The 16502-nt window shown below is 40.3% G+C and overlaps 2 protein-coding genes across 7 annotated transcripts; one reads left to right on the forward strand and one right to left on the reverse strand.

Moving 5' to 3' along the window:
• Positions 1 to 212: 212 nt before the first annotated feature.
• On the forward strand, positions 213 to 1678 carry LOC113174823 (myoblast determination protein 1 homolog). The gene is made up of 3 exons (XM_026378975.1): positions 213 to 752; positions 1258 to 1330; positions 1439 to 1678. The coding sequence occupies exons 1-3, from the start codon at positions 213 to 215 to the stop codon at positions 1630 to 1632; spliced, it is 807 nt and encodes a 268-aa protein (XP_026234760.1). The 3' UTR covers positions 1633 to 1678.
• A 1091-nt stretch (positions 1679 to 2769) lies between these two features.
• LOC113174821 (troponin T, fast skeletal muscle isoforms-like) lies at positions 2770 to 16031 on the reverse strand. 6 transcript variants are annotated; one of them, XM_026378970.1, is made up of 17 exons: positions 15901 to 16031; positions 13144 to 13183; positions 12977 to 12990; positions 12490 to 12498; positions 11310 to 11471; positions 10166 to 10183; positions 9867 to 9887; positions 8521 to 8539; positions 8335 to 8380; positions 7012 to 7128; positions 6590 to 6667; positions 6072 to 6182; positions 5884 to 5993; positions 4881 to 4971; positions 4019 to 4059; positions 2999 to 3046; positions 2770 to 2951 (listed from the first exon to the last, which is right to left on the reverse strand). In XM_026378970.1, the coding sequence occupies exons 2-16, from the start codon at positions 13161 to 13163 to the stop codon at positions 3010 to 3012; spliced, it is 894 nt and encodes a 297-aa protein (XP_026234755.1). In that variant the 5' UTR covers positions 13164 to 13183; positions 15901 to 16031; the 3' UTR covers positions 2770 to 2951; positions 2999 to 3009. The 6 variants fall into 6 exon arrangements, with proteins under 6 accessions (XP_026234755.1, XP_026234754.1, XP_026234756.1 ...); XM_026378969.1 differs by having other exon boundaries at positions 2770 to 3046; XM_026378971.1 differs by lacking the exon at positions 12490 to 12498 and having other exon boundaries at positions 2770 to 3046; positions 15901 to 16030.
• Between the last annotated feature and the right edge of the window lie 471 nt (positions 16032 to 16502).

Consider the following 16502-nt stretch of genomic DNA (forward strand, 5'->3'; position numbering starts at 1 on the left):
CAAAGCTATGGGAGCTGAAGTTACACAGACTGGCCCTTTAGACTGTCACTTCTGTGTAGCCTTTTTTTAAAATATAAATCAGGACGTCTGAATTTAACAGGAGACTTTGAAGAATTAGCTTCTTTCTTTTTCCATTTTCACACATCTGAGGAGCTTTAGGAGCAGATTTTCTTTTATCATCTTCAGTCTCTCTGAAGGAACCCTCTGCAGACATGGATCTGTCAGACATCCACTTCCCCCTGGCCTCTGTTGATGACCTCTACAACGATCCCTGCTTCAGCACCAGTGACATGAACTTTTTTGATGACCTGGATGTCCGGCTGATGCACGGCGGCCTTCTGAAGTCGGAGGAGCACCTGGGTCACCCTCAACACGTCCCCATCGCAGAGGTGGAGGATGAACACGTGAGGGCTCCCAGGGGCCTCCACCAGGCAGGTCACTGTCTGCTGTGGGCCTGCAAGGCCTGCAAGAGAAAGACAACGCACGCAGACAGAAGGAAAGCTGCAACAATGAGAGAAAGGCAGCGACTCAGTAAGGTGAACGACGCCTTTGAGACGCTGAAACGCTGCACGGCCTCCAATCCAAACCAGAGGCTGCCCAAAGTGGAGATCCTGCGCAACGCTATCAGCTACATCGAGTCTCTGCAGGCGCTGCTGAGGACCGGCCAGGCCGACAGCTTCTACCCACCACTGGAACACTACAGCGGGGACTCGGACCCGTCCAGCCCCCGATCCAACTGCTCTGACGCCATGGTGAGTTCAAGAACAGCTGAACTGTTCATGTGCTGCCTCATGAAATGTAAGGAATGTGTTTGAGGTACTGTATTTATTTTTGGCCTCAGTGATTAATTTTCACAGTATTTAAGTACAACTGTGAATTAAAACAGTATCTCTGTGGGAATTAAATACATACTTTTATATGTAGATTATTTAGATTTTATAAAATGATAATTAGATTTTATATAATTGAGCAGATGAACGTGTGTGTAGCTTTGAACATGTTTAGATTATAGGAACTTTGACATGATCATAGAGGGTTAAAATGTAAAATGGTGAATTAAAGAAACACAAAAACTACTGGTATTAACTGATAAATCTATAACAAGCTGAATGTTCCACAATAATAACCATGTGGAACCACTATTCTCTCTTACTTTGCTGCTTTTAAACTATCATTTTACTTTACACTGTGTCTCTCCTCAAACACTATGTCGGCTTTTGCTAATCAATCTCGTTTGGCTTATTGATCTGCTTCCAGATGGAGTTCATCTCTCCCTGTTCAGCTAGAAGTGAAACCAGTGACAGCTCTCACTGCAGCCGGACAGCAGACGGTTGGTTTTCCTCTTCAGTCGTTCCTGTTTTTATTTGCTTGTTTCTCTATGACAGGGTTAAAATAGACAAATGATGTAATGATGTAATGGTGTTTCATTTTCTTGCAGATTACAGCAGCAACAAACCATCGCTCGTTTCCAGTTTGGATTGTTTGTCCAGCATCGTAGAGCGGATCAGCACAGACACCGCTGTGGCACCACCCGGAGACAGTGTGGTCCCCCTGGGCCCTGAATCCCCTCATCACAGCCCTGCTCTCTGTCGTCTGTCTGCTGAACCCAGCAGTATGTACGAGCCGCTCTGAACCTTCCAGCGCTGAGGACTCAAACTCTCTGAGCATATCCCTTCCTTTTTCTGGAGGACGTGCAGGAAGTGAAAAACACTCAAATGTTCCTGTCTTCTGTGGAGGGTTAGTGACAGGACCCTTCTCCATCATTTCACACTGGCATTTTGGTTTAGAGCCTCCTGGATGCTGCCTGTTTCAGAAGTCTTATCAAAAACAAAACCCAATATGAAGAGTCTAAGAAAGAGGAGAAGACTTGTTCCAGATTTATGCTGAAGACACGACCAAGGACCATTTTGTATATCTGTAAATAAGAGATGCTCGTTCATAGTATGCACACACACACACACACACACACAAGGGGTGATTGTATTGTTGTCATTTGTTTCTATTATTTATGAGTGAATGACATTTTAATAAATATTTATATTAAGTGAACTTTGTGGAACATTTCTCCAGTGTGTCTCGTATGTCCAGTATTTCTATTGGACATAAAATAATTTTTAGTGGGTTTCATGTTTTCTTCTAATTAATTATAGTTAAAGTTATAGTTAATCTCTAATTATATAATATATATGTTATAATATAATTCATACTACAGTTACTGTGTGGAAACTGTTCTCGACAGTGGTGAGGTGGGGAATAGGGGTTGCTGACTACCTGTGAGGGTGCTGTACACGTTTGTTGCAGCTCTATAGAAGCTTGCTTTTATTTTATTGTATTAATTTTGAAAAAAGGATTTAACCAGGTTTTTTAAGGGCGACTCGATCAAGACGGCAGCTTAAAGTTTCACACAGAACAAACCAACATGAAATCGAATGGACATAAAGTTTTCATTTAACTGTTTATCATTTTATTGTCTGGTTCTAAGAGTTATGAGGGTCTGAACTTCAATCCAGCTCCAGCTGCTGATGAAAACCATGAAAAGCTGTTGAAAAACTAATTTACTGTTTAAATCCAGGTTGTACAAGTTTTCTCCCATTAATTCATTTCTGTAGTTTGTTCAGGTTAGAAGTTACTAAATCTAATATGAGATACTTCAGATGCACATGGGATTATTACTTTTAGATACAGATGTGTTAAACAATAACTAATATTATACTATATTACAATAATTTTCTGCAATTTTCTTCACAGGAAACTAAACAGGAGGATACAGCAGAAGAGAAATTTGGCATTTTATTGTCTGAGTCATCACTTTATTACACAAACAGGCTGGTGGCACTTGAACATGTTTTTATTGAAGCTAAATTCATCCATTTCACACTTGCAGACAAAGGTGGTACATGTCCAGCTGCTGCTGTTGCTCTGTAGCCCCGGCTGGTTTCGGGCTCTGAGCCGCTGCTGTAGCCGAGGGAACGAGCCTCATGTCCGGCTTGACCGGCCCCCAGGAGCCGCTCACTTCCTGCGGCGGCTCGCGGCTCCCTTCTTGCTGCTGCAAAACGCAAAATGCAAAAACTGAATGAGAATCTGTACAGAGACCTTTAAACGTGGAGAAAGACCAGAGCAAGACCAGACCAGAACTGTAACACACTCAGAAACATCTGTTCCTGCAGGAGTGCAGAAAAGGGACAAACTAAATATAAAAATCTGATCCTGTTCATAATAATTAAATATTTCACACACCACATCATATTAAAACCCATAAAATAGACATAGATTCAAATGAAGAACATTTTAAAACTAATAATAATAAAATATAGTACTTAGTGACTATAAGTACATGATGCAATCACAAATACAAAATTAAAATGATTAAATTAAAAACGTTCATGTGAGCACCAATTAAAAAAACTAATTACAGTTTGAATTCAGTTTTTTTCTTTTTCAACGTCACCGATTTGTTTTCTGTTGATGTCGGTACAAGATTTCAGCCAATCAACAGTGAGGGATGTCGGTGTAGGCGGAGTTAACCTGTGCACCTGAGCCGCGCTTGTTAATTAACGTCACCTGAGAAACTGTTGAAGCACAGGAAGAAGAAGAATGAGAGGAAACGCTTGAGGTTTTAGTGCAGTTGAAATAAAAACCGAGTCCTCGCTTAAAACAAGGACTAAACTGGATCAGAGCGCGTTTTTCTGCTTCAGGGACTGAAACGTCCCTGTGATGTGATGTGATCTGTGTCCTCTCAGAGGTAAGAGGAGAGTAGCCATCAGCTCTGTAAATGACATGTGATTTATAAAAGGAGATATTTCATGTTCTGATGTGGTTTTGGTTTCACTCTAGTAGATTTGAGGTGACGTGTGGGTTAAATTAATACGTTTGTTATTTTCTGCTCCACTTCCTGTGTTTCCTCTGTTAAATGAATTGTTTTGACTCAGTCTTTAAACCCAGAGTTGGAACCAGCTTGGTTCAGACTGGTTGGCAATCAGAACCTGATGCATGAATCTGTTTTTGGGTGGTTACTTACTGTTTCTGGAGCTCATCAATGCGGTTTCTGAGAGAGATGACCTGAAAGACAGACAGTTGTGATTGAAGCAGACAGGTATGTCTCACCTGCACAGGTTTAGGACTGTGACATTTTCAGTTTGTGCTTCGTGTTCGTGACATTAGGACATGTTGAGATGCTCAGCAGCTGAATGACTGGCGACAAACGGGGTGTGAACAGATAAAAACAGGACTTTTACCAGTAAAATGTGTCAGAGAGAGATTTACACCAACTAGTCATGACTGCAGGACGTTTCTTACTTATCAGTGATTCTGACTAATCATATAAAATTACAATTTTGTTGCTTAAATTATTATATTTACATAAAAATCTATATTTTTCTTTTGTCTGTTGTAGTTCCTACATGAGTTGTCTGAGATTTTTGACCAAGTCATTTAAAATCTTTGTGTGTTCAGAGGTTCGTAGCTCCTTCCACAGTTTAGCCTGGGATCTTTTGAGGTGTGGTGGGGGGGCCACTGGCACAGAGCACTCCAGCGTCAGATCGTTCATGACTCAGCGACTGTTTTTAAAAACGTTCAGTTTCAGTTTGAGTTTCAATAGATTTCAGTTATGACCCACTGTGAATTCTGTGGGTGAGGAAGGAGTTCTACATGTCGCTGAGTCTGTCGGTCCAAATGAAGATTTACAAAGGGCACCTCAAAGTTCAAGGAAGTGAGCTGTTGTGATTTATAAAGGGAATCTGACGGTTTCATCAATCTGAATATTTTGAGGCGTCTGTCTTCTGTGTTTTGTGCGTACACACACTTTGGTTTACAGGAGTTTAGTAGTCGAGGAGTGTGTTACTGTACGTGCTAAGATTTCTTCATCCCTGTTACCCACTGACCTCATATCTTTGTCTCTTCAGCCTCTCGCAGTGGTCGTATTTAATCTCCTCAAGACTGTGCAACCACTCCCACATCTCCTTCGCCTTTTCCCTGAAAAACACAAACCAGCCACATAAGACTAAACAAATAAACAGCAAAGAACACGAGGCTCCAGATTTGAAAAGTTCTCACCAACATTAGATGAGTGCAGCGTAACATTTTGAGCATGACGCATGGACAGGACTTAAAGGGCAGAACTAAAAGGCTTAATGCTCGTAGAAAACAAACGATACCCAAATACAAAAACTAAAATAAAACTACTGTTACATGGTGTCATGTTTAAATTGTACTTTTATAAAAGAGGACTGGGTGTTTACTATGTAAGGGAAAATGCTGTAGTTGATACATTATCCATGTTTCAAATATATCCATTAAATTAACATTTACACAGCTATAAAATATTAGACTTAGCAGTAAAATATACCTACAAACATAAAGCTATCAAACAAAACCATAAAATAAAGGTGCATTTATTGTTGAATCATAATTTAATTTATTTATTTAATTATAAATTATTAGTGTTTCTAGGAAACGGACAAACTGAGTGTTCATGAAATATTTTTTACATACCTACGTAATTTTCCAGTTAAACTTAAAAATGTGAACATGATCCTAAAAATCCATTATGTAGAAAGGCGAAGGAAAAGAAAACGTAGTCATGATAATATTATGGTTCTACAGGTTTCAGTGAAGATTATACTGATGAACTACCATCGTACCACTGAGCTAACGGAGTGGGCTATAGTGATCGACCCCCGTACGATGAATAAGTATCAGATTTCTGAGATATTTCATATAATTAGTTAATCTATTAATGTTTGGGAGACTCTGGGAAAGGAGGGATGACTCTGGTAGCGGGTTGTGACGGAGGGGGAGCTGCAGTTCAGATGTTTGTTCTCAGTTTCAGATTCAGATCAGTTACAACCCTGTTACCTACACGGGGACTTTCCTACTTTAGTTTACCTTAGTTTGTCATCGCTGAGACTCTCGACACTCAGGGGTTTGCACCTCTCTGCCAGAACCTTCTTCTTCTTTTCTCTTTCGGTCTGCTTCTTGCCTCTCTTGTGCTCAATCTAGAAAAGTCCAGTTAGTTAAAACTTGTCCTCACAAACATACGACATGTTTATATCTCCTCCGTGTGACAAACCGACCCTCTGCAAGCTGCTGTAGCCTGAGCCCATGTTGGTCAGAGCGCTCTTCTTCTTGGCCTCATCCTCGGCCTTCCTGTGGGCGTCGGCCTCCTCCTTTCTCAGCCGCTCAGCCTGGAAAGGGAATTTCTGAATGTTATGATTCAACACAATGATAAATGAAAACTGCATTAATTCATTAAATGTTTTCCAGTAATGTTCACATAACTGACTTTGAAGTCACTTTAGTTTTAGCTTGAAACTTCAAGAACTTGAAAGTAAGTCCAGTCGCCACTGAGCAGCAGTGTTGGGATGACATGTGGTGTAACTAGGCTTTGTGCCAATAGGCTGTGCCTCTTACAGTTTAATAAAATTATATATACTGTATATGTATGTTTTACTGTAAATAAGGGAAACAGAAGAAGTCACTGACACCATCATGATCTCTGCATCCTTATATCTATGGTGTACATTTCATGGGATGTATAGAAGTACATCCGTCAGAGGGCAAAGCTAAACTGAACACGTTGAGGAAGGCGTACCTCCCGCCTGGCCTGCCGCTCTTTATCCTGCTCAGCACGAATCCTCTGCTGTTCAGCACGCTCGGCACGGCGCTTCTCCTGATAATCAGAGACAATGCTGCATGATTTCTGCCTCTTAAAAAATGTAATTATACAATTTGATTTATTCCCACAATTCGGGGACTATTGTGATTCTTAAATCCTGATGATGAAATTAAGGAAGTCCATCTCAACTCATCATCTGAATATGTAATGAGCCTGATGAGGAATAAACTGTGCAGAATTTAGAAAGCTGTGCATTTAGTTTGTGGCCATTTTGCAGATGATCTACTAAGAAAGAATGTGTGATTGATAACAGGTGTATACATTTATTAAATGAGGTTTAGCACAAGCAAACCTTCAGTGAATCAAGCCCAATGTGTTTTATTTGAGTAAAATCTCACAATTCGTTCTTTGAGTGCAATGAGTTCCTCTTCCTCCTTCTGCCTGCACTCAAAGTGAGCATCGATCAGTGACTGCAGCTCAATCAGGTCTTTGTTTTGACGTTTCTTCTGGATGTCCTGCAAGAGGGAGATGGGACACCATAGTTATTATTAAGACAGGACTCAGGATGCTGATGCAAACCCCTCACTTATTACAGAGGTATTGGAATAATGTTTTTGTCAATTGTCCCTTTTTGTGCCTGCGATGCTCTTGGTAATGAAATTACAGCCCAGTGAATCCAATTTATGCTGTAATTGATCCTCTGTAAGTTAGAATTTCTCTCTCTCGTCATGTACATGTACTTGCGTAGCAAAATGTTCATGAATCCAAACGTTTGTATTGTTTCCATAGAGACACTAAGGCTCCCCCACTGTCACTGTACTTTATGGGCTTTGATTACAGAAAAAGAGCAGTGGGCGCCCATGCAAACGGGTTTAAAATGTTTTACTCAGACTGTAGCTCTATTGGTATCTCTTGGTAAATGGAAGGAGTCGATGTTCCAACCTCAGCTCGTCTTGTTTATACCTGTGCTGGGCTGGTTGTATTTTGTTTTCAGGTTTTCATCCAACACATTACTCAAAGGAAATGCCTTTATATTTGGCACAACGGTCAACATGGACTGATGAGCATTTTAGATTGTGCTGGTCAGAGGTCAAAGATCACAAACATCCACTTGGACTCGGTATAAACTAGAATATGCGACGTGAATGAAAACTACAACCACAATGCAGTGTACGTTTTCTTTTGCCTCTGGCAATTTAGCAGTAGAAAAGTGTACTCCTTGCATATTAATTTGAATTTCTACTTGAAATCATCTGACTTGGACCATGACTCTGCGGTTTCCTGTGAACTGGATTTGTCAAGATGCAGGGCGTGGTCCTGTCTTTTACAGCAGTGTCTTTGTAGCCTGCGTAAAATGAGAGATGCAGAAATTCCAGTCTCATATTCAGCAGGATGCTGCACTGATGAACCTGGATGTAATGGAGAGGACCATCACAACATGAACAGGATGAGATGGAGAAAAAATAAAGTAAAAAATACTGATCCAGATTGGCTCTGAAACTGATCAGCCATCTCTCATAAACTCCTTTTAATTTACGATGTGTTGTGTGAACTAATTTTGAGAGATCATAAACCAGGGTTCAGAAAGACGTGAGTTTACCAGCTGCCTACTCATCTCTGCTTGTCCCTAGATTAAGAATATTTTAGCCAGCAGTCACAAAACACGCCTTAGTCTCCACCTGTCTGCAGTCAAGTAGTTGTGAGTGTGGGAAGGTACTTACGTCAAAGTCCACTTTCTCCCCATCAGGGATCTTCGGGGCGGAGGGCCTGTTGAAAGACAGTGTGTGAGTCAGAGTATGCAAAGTATTCCAACAAGTAACGTGCAAACAATGTAAAAGATGATGATGATGATGATGATGATGATGATGATGATGTAGCCGCAGGTTTTACACAGTAAATACACTCACTTGAACTTCGGCTTCTCCTCTGGTTTTTCAGCAACAGGAAAAGAAGAAAGAGATCAGACCATTAGACATAAATATGGAAAGAGACACAGTCTAAAGAGTTTCTGGTTAATCAGGGGAAGATCCATGTGGACAAGCTGAGTTACATCTGAGGGCTGCAAGTTGTTTCACACCTCCAATAAAATCACTGTGATGTGATGTGAGTGTGAGTCTTAGCAGTACTTCCCATCATCAGTGGACTATTACTGTGTATATCCTCTGTTATAAGTATTGTAAATGCTCAGTAATACTGGTTAAAAACTTGTGCTCAAATGAAAAGTTTGACAATTTGAGGAACTGCACATATTTGCTTTAGTGTCAAGAGAAAAGAAATGAAAGGGACTGATGCCACTTTCATGAGCTGACTCATCTGTCAAGACAAGTGACAGGAGAATTAACCTGACTCTGTCCAAAGGCAAAACTTATCTTATCTTATCTGCACAAAACTGATTTGTAAAAAAGACTGTGCCACATATATTTGTTACATTCAGACAGAGCCAGGCTAACGTCTTTAACTATAACTACTGTTAACTAAACTAAAGGTGCATTTCTACTAGTTCAGGAACCTTCACGGGAGCACTAACTAATTTATTAAAAGCACAAGCCCAGCCCTGATCCTGGCCCTTCAGAAGGAACAACTGTCCAGACATTATTGGGGTAGAACTACAGCTCCCTAACAAAGTTAGGGAACACCGGTAGAACTGTGTTCTTACAAAGGTTCCTTCACAGACATGAAATGGATATTTCTCTTTTCATCTAACTCTAGCTATTTGTTAAATAACACTGACATGTTTGTCTTGCAGAAGCAGCACTACTGTGCATTATCTTTAAAATAAAGGTCACATACACAGAAATAAGTCCAGTGAAGTCCTGTGCTTCTATTTCATAATGTTAATTTGTTGTGCATTAGTGTGTGAATCAAACAAATATGATCAGAGACATTTAAAGTGCTAATCAGTATCATTACACTATATTATAAATGATAATCTATTTTGTTTGACTTTGATTACTGTTAATTATCGGTGAAGATTCGCAGTCATCCAGGTGAGGTTATCTGGAAGTTGATTTGTGCCAACTGGACGTCTTTCATTTTAGGTCAAAACCTTTCACTACTCAGCCAAGTAGCTTCTTTAGAAAGACAAGAAACAAGTCCAGTTGCCAGGACTTAACTTCCTGATTACTGTTAATTGTTTTTCTAAACACAACCTCTGTAATTAGCATGTCATTTTTTCAATGGGATCCTCAAAGTGACAAACACGGGAGGAAAACGCAGGCAAAACAAAAGTGACTCAGCAGGAAATACAAACTACCATCTTGATCTCCCTCCTCCCCTGGCAGGAGACATTCATGCAAAGAAGAGAAGAAGCAGAGATAAGCAGTGGGGCCCGTAACCATGGCTCAGAATTCCTCAGTCATTCACCCTATTCTACCACATCACCTCTGTCAGCTGACGCAGACACTAAAGCGAACACCTTAATACTGCTTTTCTGTCAAGTAAGATCGGCGCAGTTTAAATTATTAATGCATGAAATGTGTGAAAGACTCCCTGTCTGACAGAGATACAGAGAATAGGTCCAGTCAGAACAGAGAAGAATTCAAATCAACATACCTTCCTCTTCATAGGCCTCTGCATGCAGCAAGCGTCCAAAGCAAGAGCAGAACAGAAATCATTAGTGATCAGACTTGACAGCCTGTTCCTGGCTTCTGCACAGCTTATAAAGCACATTTACCAGATCAGGGTGTTTATTTTCTCATTGCGCAGGAAGTGGCAGCGACTGCACAAGTCTCATCTCAAGCATTAATCCTGCACCATTACTACAGCTCTTTATTCCCAATGTTCAATTTAGAAATGACTGTCTGTGTAACATGGTTTCTGAGGCTAAAGCAGTAATTCAACAAGCTTACGTTACAGCCTGAGACTTCTGCAGTGGCTCCATCTGAACAAAACAAACATCTCCATAGAGCATTTAAATAGAGGGACGATTGCTTTGCATCACAACACCCCAATGTAAATGCTTTTAAGCAGTCTACCAGTCTCACTCTTCATCTACACACAGAAAGAAAGAAGCTAAACATGGACTGAAGGAAGGTGAAGAGAAATGTCTTGTACATGACTGAAATTACCCATCATCCTTTCTGCTGTGGCCTTGAATTAAAACGTTTGCCCAAATACAAACTATGGAAATGGTCAATGGGCAATGGAAAGAAGGCCATGGATGAGACGGGGCATTTGGTTCATGTAAAGACAGCTGATTTTCTTCTCCCTTTCACTTTTTATATGCACAACTCATATTCAAAACACACATCTGACACTGAGCAATAATCCTGCATACAGGACAAAATGTTTTGACTAATGTCATAACTGTGGACATTTAAGAAAAGGACGGCCCAGAGGTTTGCTGCAGTGCACTCCAAAAAAAAAAAAAAAAAAAGATAATAAAACACCAAGAGACACTTTAGGGTTCTTCATCAAAAGTGCATCGAACACTGGCCTCAGTGAAACAGCACTGATGAAATCAAATAAGAAACGGTGAGAGACAGTTTTAGATGAGTGCAGCTACATAAATAGGTTATCTAATATAAGACTAATATTTAGGTCGGACTGTGTCAGTCGTCTATCTGTGGAGCAGATGTACAGCTACGAGCTAGCAGCTGTTTTATGCAGCATGATGATGACAGAACTGACTTGGCTACAGAGCAGAGTGGCGAACATCCTGCAGGAGAAAGGTGAATGGACTGCCCATGCCACGTACCTTCCTCGTCATGAAACACCTGCTGCACCACCTTCTGTGGCTCTGGCTCTGGCTCTGGCTCTGGTTCTGGTTCTGGTTCAGGCTCAGGCTCTACCTCTGGCTCTGCTTCTACCTGGGCCTCCGCCTCAGGGGCTACTTCTACTTCTACTACCTCCTCCTGGGCTACGGGCACGCAGCATGCACCAAACCGCCGGGGAGAGGGAGGGTGTCGCAGAAGGCCATTAACGAAGACCACAGACATGACAGAGCCATTAGAAACCAAAAGTGAGAGATTACTTTAGTAACAGAGAGGAGGAATAGGTGAGGGAGGGACAGCGCTTCTGGAGAACGGAGAGAGAGAGAAACAGATGATCATGAGAGGAAGTCACTTGACCTTTCACACAGAAGCTATATTAAACTGTGCAAGTGGAAAACTACCTTTTTTGTTTGGGGGGTGTGGAAATAAAATTCTGGTTTCACTTTGTGCCAGAGTTGAGGTAAAACTTCTGACAAGTATAGATTTTCAGTTCTACCGTACATATAATAAACCTCATCAATCACTAATGATATAACTGAGATGACTAAGAAAGGGCTCATTTATCTAAACTAATCTTCATCATAAACTAATCTTCTCAATAAATTATTTAATTGACTAATAAGGTAGTAGAATATCTAGCCTGCTTATTATAATTAAATGAGTGCTCAGTTTGCTCCTAGTTTGAGCATCAGTTAAATCTCTGAATTGGTACGAGGTTTAATCATTCAGGTATTTTTCCACCTTCACTGTTTAAAATATGGCCATTGCATGAATGAGATCAATGACGGTTGCACTAATGCAACATTAATGGATATAAACATGTCGCATGCCAAGAAAATAAATGTAGAGCCTAGAAGCTCTATGACATTTTTTTCTTAACCATGTGACTTGAAACATCACTCAGTCAGATAATGTCACCCTTAATCTGGAAGTGTGGGACTGACAGCTGGATGTTGGCGTCATGTTGAAGTAAATGGAAATTAATAATAATAACTCTCCACCTTCACAAAAAGTGACTTTTCTTAACACTCTTTGCAGATGTCAAATAATTCTGTATAAAAACAGGTGTCGGTTTTGAAACACATCAAATTAAGGGTGAACAGGCTGAGAAATTAGTACAGTGGAGAAAGATCTCAAATATCAAATCGCTTTAGTCGTCTTTACCTTCCTCGTCTTCAGTTTTGGAAAAACAGAGATATAAGGGACAACAGAAAATAATTCAACACAGTGTCATAATAAAGGAGAAAAAGAAGCAGCATTTTAATGAATGCATTTATCAAAATCACCACTTGGGGGCGACAACACAGAGAGGAAGGGAGGAACGTTTGTCAGAGTTTCAACTCAGATCCTGTATGACACTGAAAAAACATACATATACATATACTAATAATGGGTTTAACTTCTATTCATTTTATTTAAAGCATCATTTTCTTTAAAAATTGAAATTAGATTCATAGATGGATTACTAGACAGACTTATAGCATCTGTTTGAAGTTATATGGAATATTTGAAGAAAAATGAAGAAGAAAAATAAACCATAGAGGCCATAATAATCAGCGACAGACAAAAAGTGATGGTAAAAAAATGACTTTAAATTGCAATTAGTTGTGTAGAACTAATGAAACACACATGTCTGAATGGTGTCACTTACCGTCCATCTGGTCTCTGAAACACAAATCAAACAAATAATAATAATGATTATAATAAATAAAAGACATGAAGTCAGGTGTAAAACCCACAGCAGCCGATTGGCAGTGTGTCACTATTATTATTATTATTATTATTATTATTATTATTCTGTTATTGTCAGTCACTTACACTTCCTCAGTGTCAGACATGGTGACAGCAGACTTCACACCTGGTGGTGGTGATAAAGAGCCTGATGAGTTACAGCAGCAGCGACATTTTGCTCATATGAGAACATCAGTGCTTCTTCCACTTTTTAGTCTAGTCATTAAGCATTTCTCCACGATGCTCTGAAAACAGCAGCTGGCTGTTGTACTGTGTACAGGTAGTGTTTGTTATACTGGTCACCAGTGCGACAGTTACTTCGTTCTGTCCACACAAACTAATTTGAGTCACTTTTTCCACTACACTCTTCTATGTTTGTTCTATGACAAAACCGTAACTCAAAACTGAAATTCTATTATTTTAAAAGAAGCTCAGTAGGAGCCCAAAACACAGCTTAAAATCCAGTCCTGTTGAAACCACAGAAACCTGATAAAACGTTCACTAGATGGATTCCTCCCTTTGTCTTTGTTGTGGTAAAATCTGTGAATTTAGTGCAGGAAAACAAACATAGTTTCTCTTGTTCTAGTAGAGTAGAAGAATAAAGTATGAAAAAATAGAAGTGTACTTAAGTACAGTACTTAGATGGACTTTGCACCACTTATTGAATCTGTCCTCACTGAAGCATTGGTCCAAAGACCTGGTCCAGGACTGTTTACTCAGCCGGATGGACGGTGTTTGTTTTCACACATGAATCCAGTGTAAGTCCACTGAATGCTGCACATCACCAGCACTGAGGTCACTGGAGCCATTTTTAGCTTAAAGAGTACTGAATGCTTCTTTTCCAATGCCTGTTATTTTTTATTCTATCTCAGCTGAAACAGTTTGTTGTAAATGATCTTAAATAATATAGAATGTGAAGAGGATTCAACCTTAGTTGGTAATAAGGAAACACATAGTCTGAGTATTATTTCATCTAGTTTTGATATGTTCATATGTTTTTTATGGTACAAACATCATTTTTAAATATTTGAACAGCAGCTTCCACCTAAGATAATCTACAGACGTCTCTAAACAGTTTACCTTAGAACAGTTCACAGCGTGGCCACGTGTCCAAAATAACTCGTGTTCATCTGTTCACTAATTCCTATAATACGAGTAAATAGTTGACTCGACTGATCTCAGTGGAGTCACAACTGTAATTGTTCCTTCAACATATTCCAGTGCCTTAGGGCTCTCTTATGAAATCCCCTTCACCTCCATTGTACTGGACACTTTAAACCACATTAGATGGAAGATAAATGCAACTTTTCTATGAACCATAGAGTGCAACACTTTTAATAAAATGACATTGTTTATCAGACACATGGAGCAAATGTGTGTCACTGTTTGAACAGACGTCAATCGGATCTCCATCGATTTGAGTTTCAGCTACATCTGCTTTCCTGGAATCAACAACATCTTTGACGGATGATGAAAAAATGTCAAACTCTGGTCTCGTATATGGGAGAAACCTGCTTGATCGGCCCGAGTCCCAACAGCCCTGACCAAAAGTGGGCAAGAAAACCGGCGTTGATGGAGCCAAAGTGGGAGGATTTCTGCTCACTGTATTTTCTATATCCAACTATATCATACTGGATATATATAAAGTGTCTTTGCATGACTCTTTCACACTTAGTGGTGGGCACAGCTGCAGGGGACTCTGAGGATTAGTTTTGGATCAGATTTCTACCCATCAGCTGAGGAACGATGTCCAAATAGCTGCTTTAATCCCTCGGCTTGGTCCAGCGGGAGGATCCTCAGCACCTAAATGGCCAATCAGCATCCACCTCAAACAAATGCTCTTTGATCGACTTACAGCTGACAGCGGCCTCACCTCAGTGTGTCCAGCATACGCTCGGTACATACCAACACTTCAGCACTCTGTATATTTAGTGAACGCCACTTCATTTCTTAAGTATGAGAACACTGTGCTTCTTGTACTGTGTTTCCGAGTCTTTGTGAAACCAAAACCAGGCACTGAGGGAAATCACATCCTGAGCTGATGGAGAGCAGATTTAGATCGAAATGTCACCATGAGACAAATTTATAATCCCATCAGATAAATCTGAATGAGGTGTATTTGGCTTCTGGCACAAACAGGCATCAGGTCCATGTCTCTGAAATGTCGACTCCGGTCGAGGACGTTTCGATTTAAAGTTCAACACCCAGACCAAAGGTTACAGAAGAAGATCAGATATTATTGTGTTATTAGTTCACTATTCAGATTTGATCATGTAAAACCTGAACCACCAGTCTGTGAACATGCACGTGACTCATGGAGATATTTAACAAACTGTACCACAGGAGCCAGAAAAACATTCACAAAAACAGATTCAGAAGATTTGAATTTTAAAACAAATCGTTTAAAGAAAATGGCTCAAACTGTCTGTGTGCTGCACAAATGAACAAAATTAAGTACGTCTAAAGTTTTAAGTCGGATGATCTGAGCATCACATAAACAGGAAGCTGTAACACCGCTCGCTGCCATGGTTTCAAATTAAAGTTCAAGCTGGCTGTTTAAATGATCAGATTGAATGATAAGAAGTCAAGGAAACTGGAATCCATCTCTTGAGCCACACTGTTGAACATCTCAAACATAAACTACTCATGTTTGATATGCAGCAGAACGTGTGGGGGGGGGGACTCGTGATGCCGGCTCTTTCCTCCCACTGCACACAAACGCAACAGAAACAAAATCTACACCCAACTGGATTTTAGACTAAAAGGGGAAATAACTAGTGAGAAACATGTTGTTTAATGGTGACCTGCGATTGAAAGGCTGCTGCCTGTGTGTGGACGTCTTACCTCAGAGCAGAAGAGAAGCTCCTCAGACGATGAAGATGAAGTTCTGTAAGAATGGACAAGCTCCGCTCAGAGAATAAGTCCCTGTGTTATAGTGATACTTGAGCTCATCAAGCCCCTATTGGCTGGTGTTTGAAAGGTCTGTGTGTGTGGTATAGATGTTTATGTGTGGAAAAGGTGGTGGTGGGGTGGGGGGTGAGCAGCCATGACCCTGGAGAAGGAGATGGATGAAATACTGTGGATGGAAGAGGACGGCTCAGGTTTTGGAAAGGAGCAGCTGAGAAGCTTCTGTTGCTAAATTTATGGTGATAGAAGGCTGAGAGGAGGGGGTTACACATCAGCTTGGCATCCAGACAATGGTGGAAGGTGTGTGTTTGTGTATGTGCACACACACACACACGCACCAGCCACTTCATCAACCAGTCAATCAGTCAGTACAGAGCAACACAATAATAGAACAATAATAGAACTGGACTGAAAGCAGAATGCTGCCTATCAATCAGTCAGTTTTAATGGGATTCGTGAAGCAGTAGAAATAAACAGTAACGTGTTTAACTAGCAGTACATTTACCACCTCAGGGAAATCTGTGCTAATTTGGAGATGA

The sequence above is a fragment of the Anabas testudineus genome, chromosome 3, assembly GCF_900324465.2.
Source record: "Anabas testudineus chromosome 3, fAnaTes1.2, whole genome shotgun sequence".
NCBI classification, from domain to species: Eukaryota; Metazoa; Chordata; class Actinopteri; order Anabantiformes; family Anabantidae; genus Anabas; species Anabas testudineus.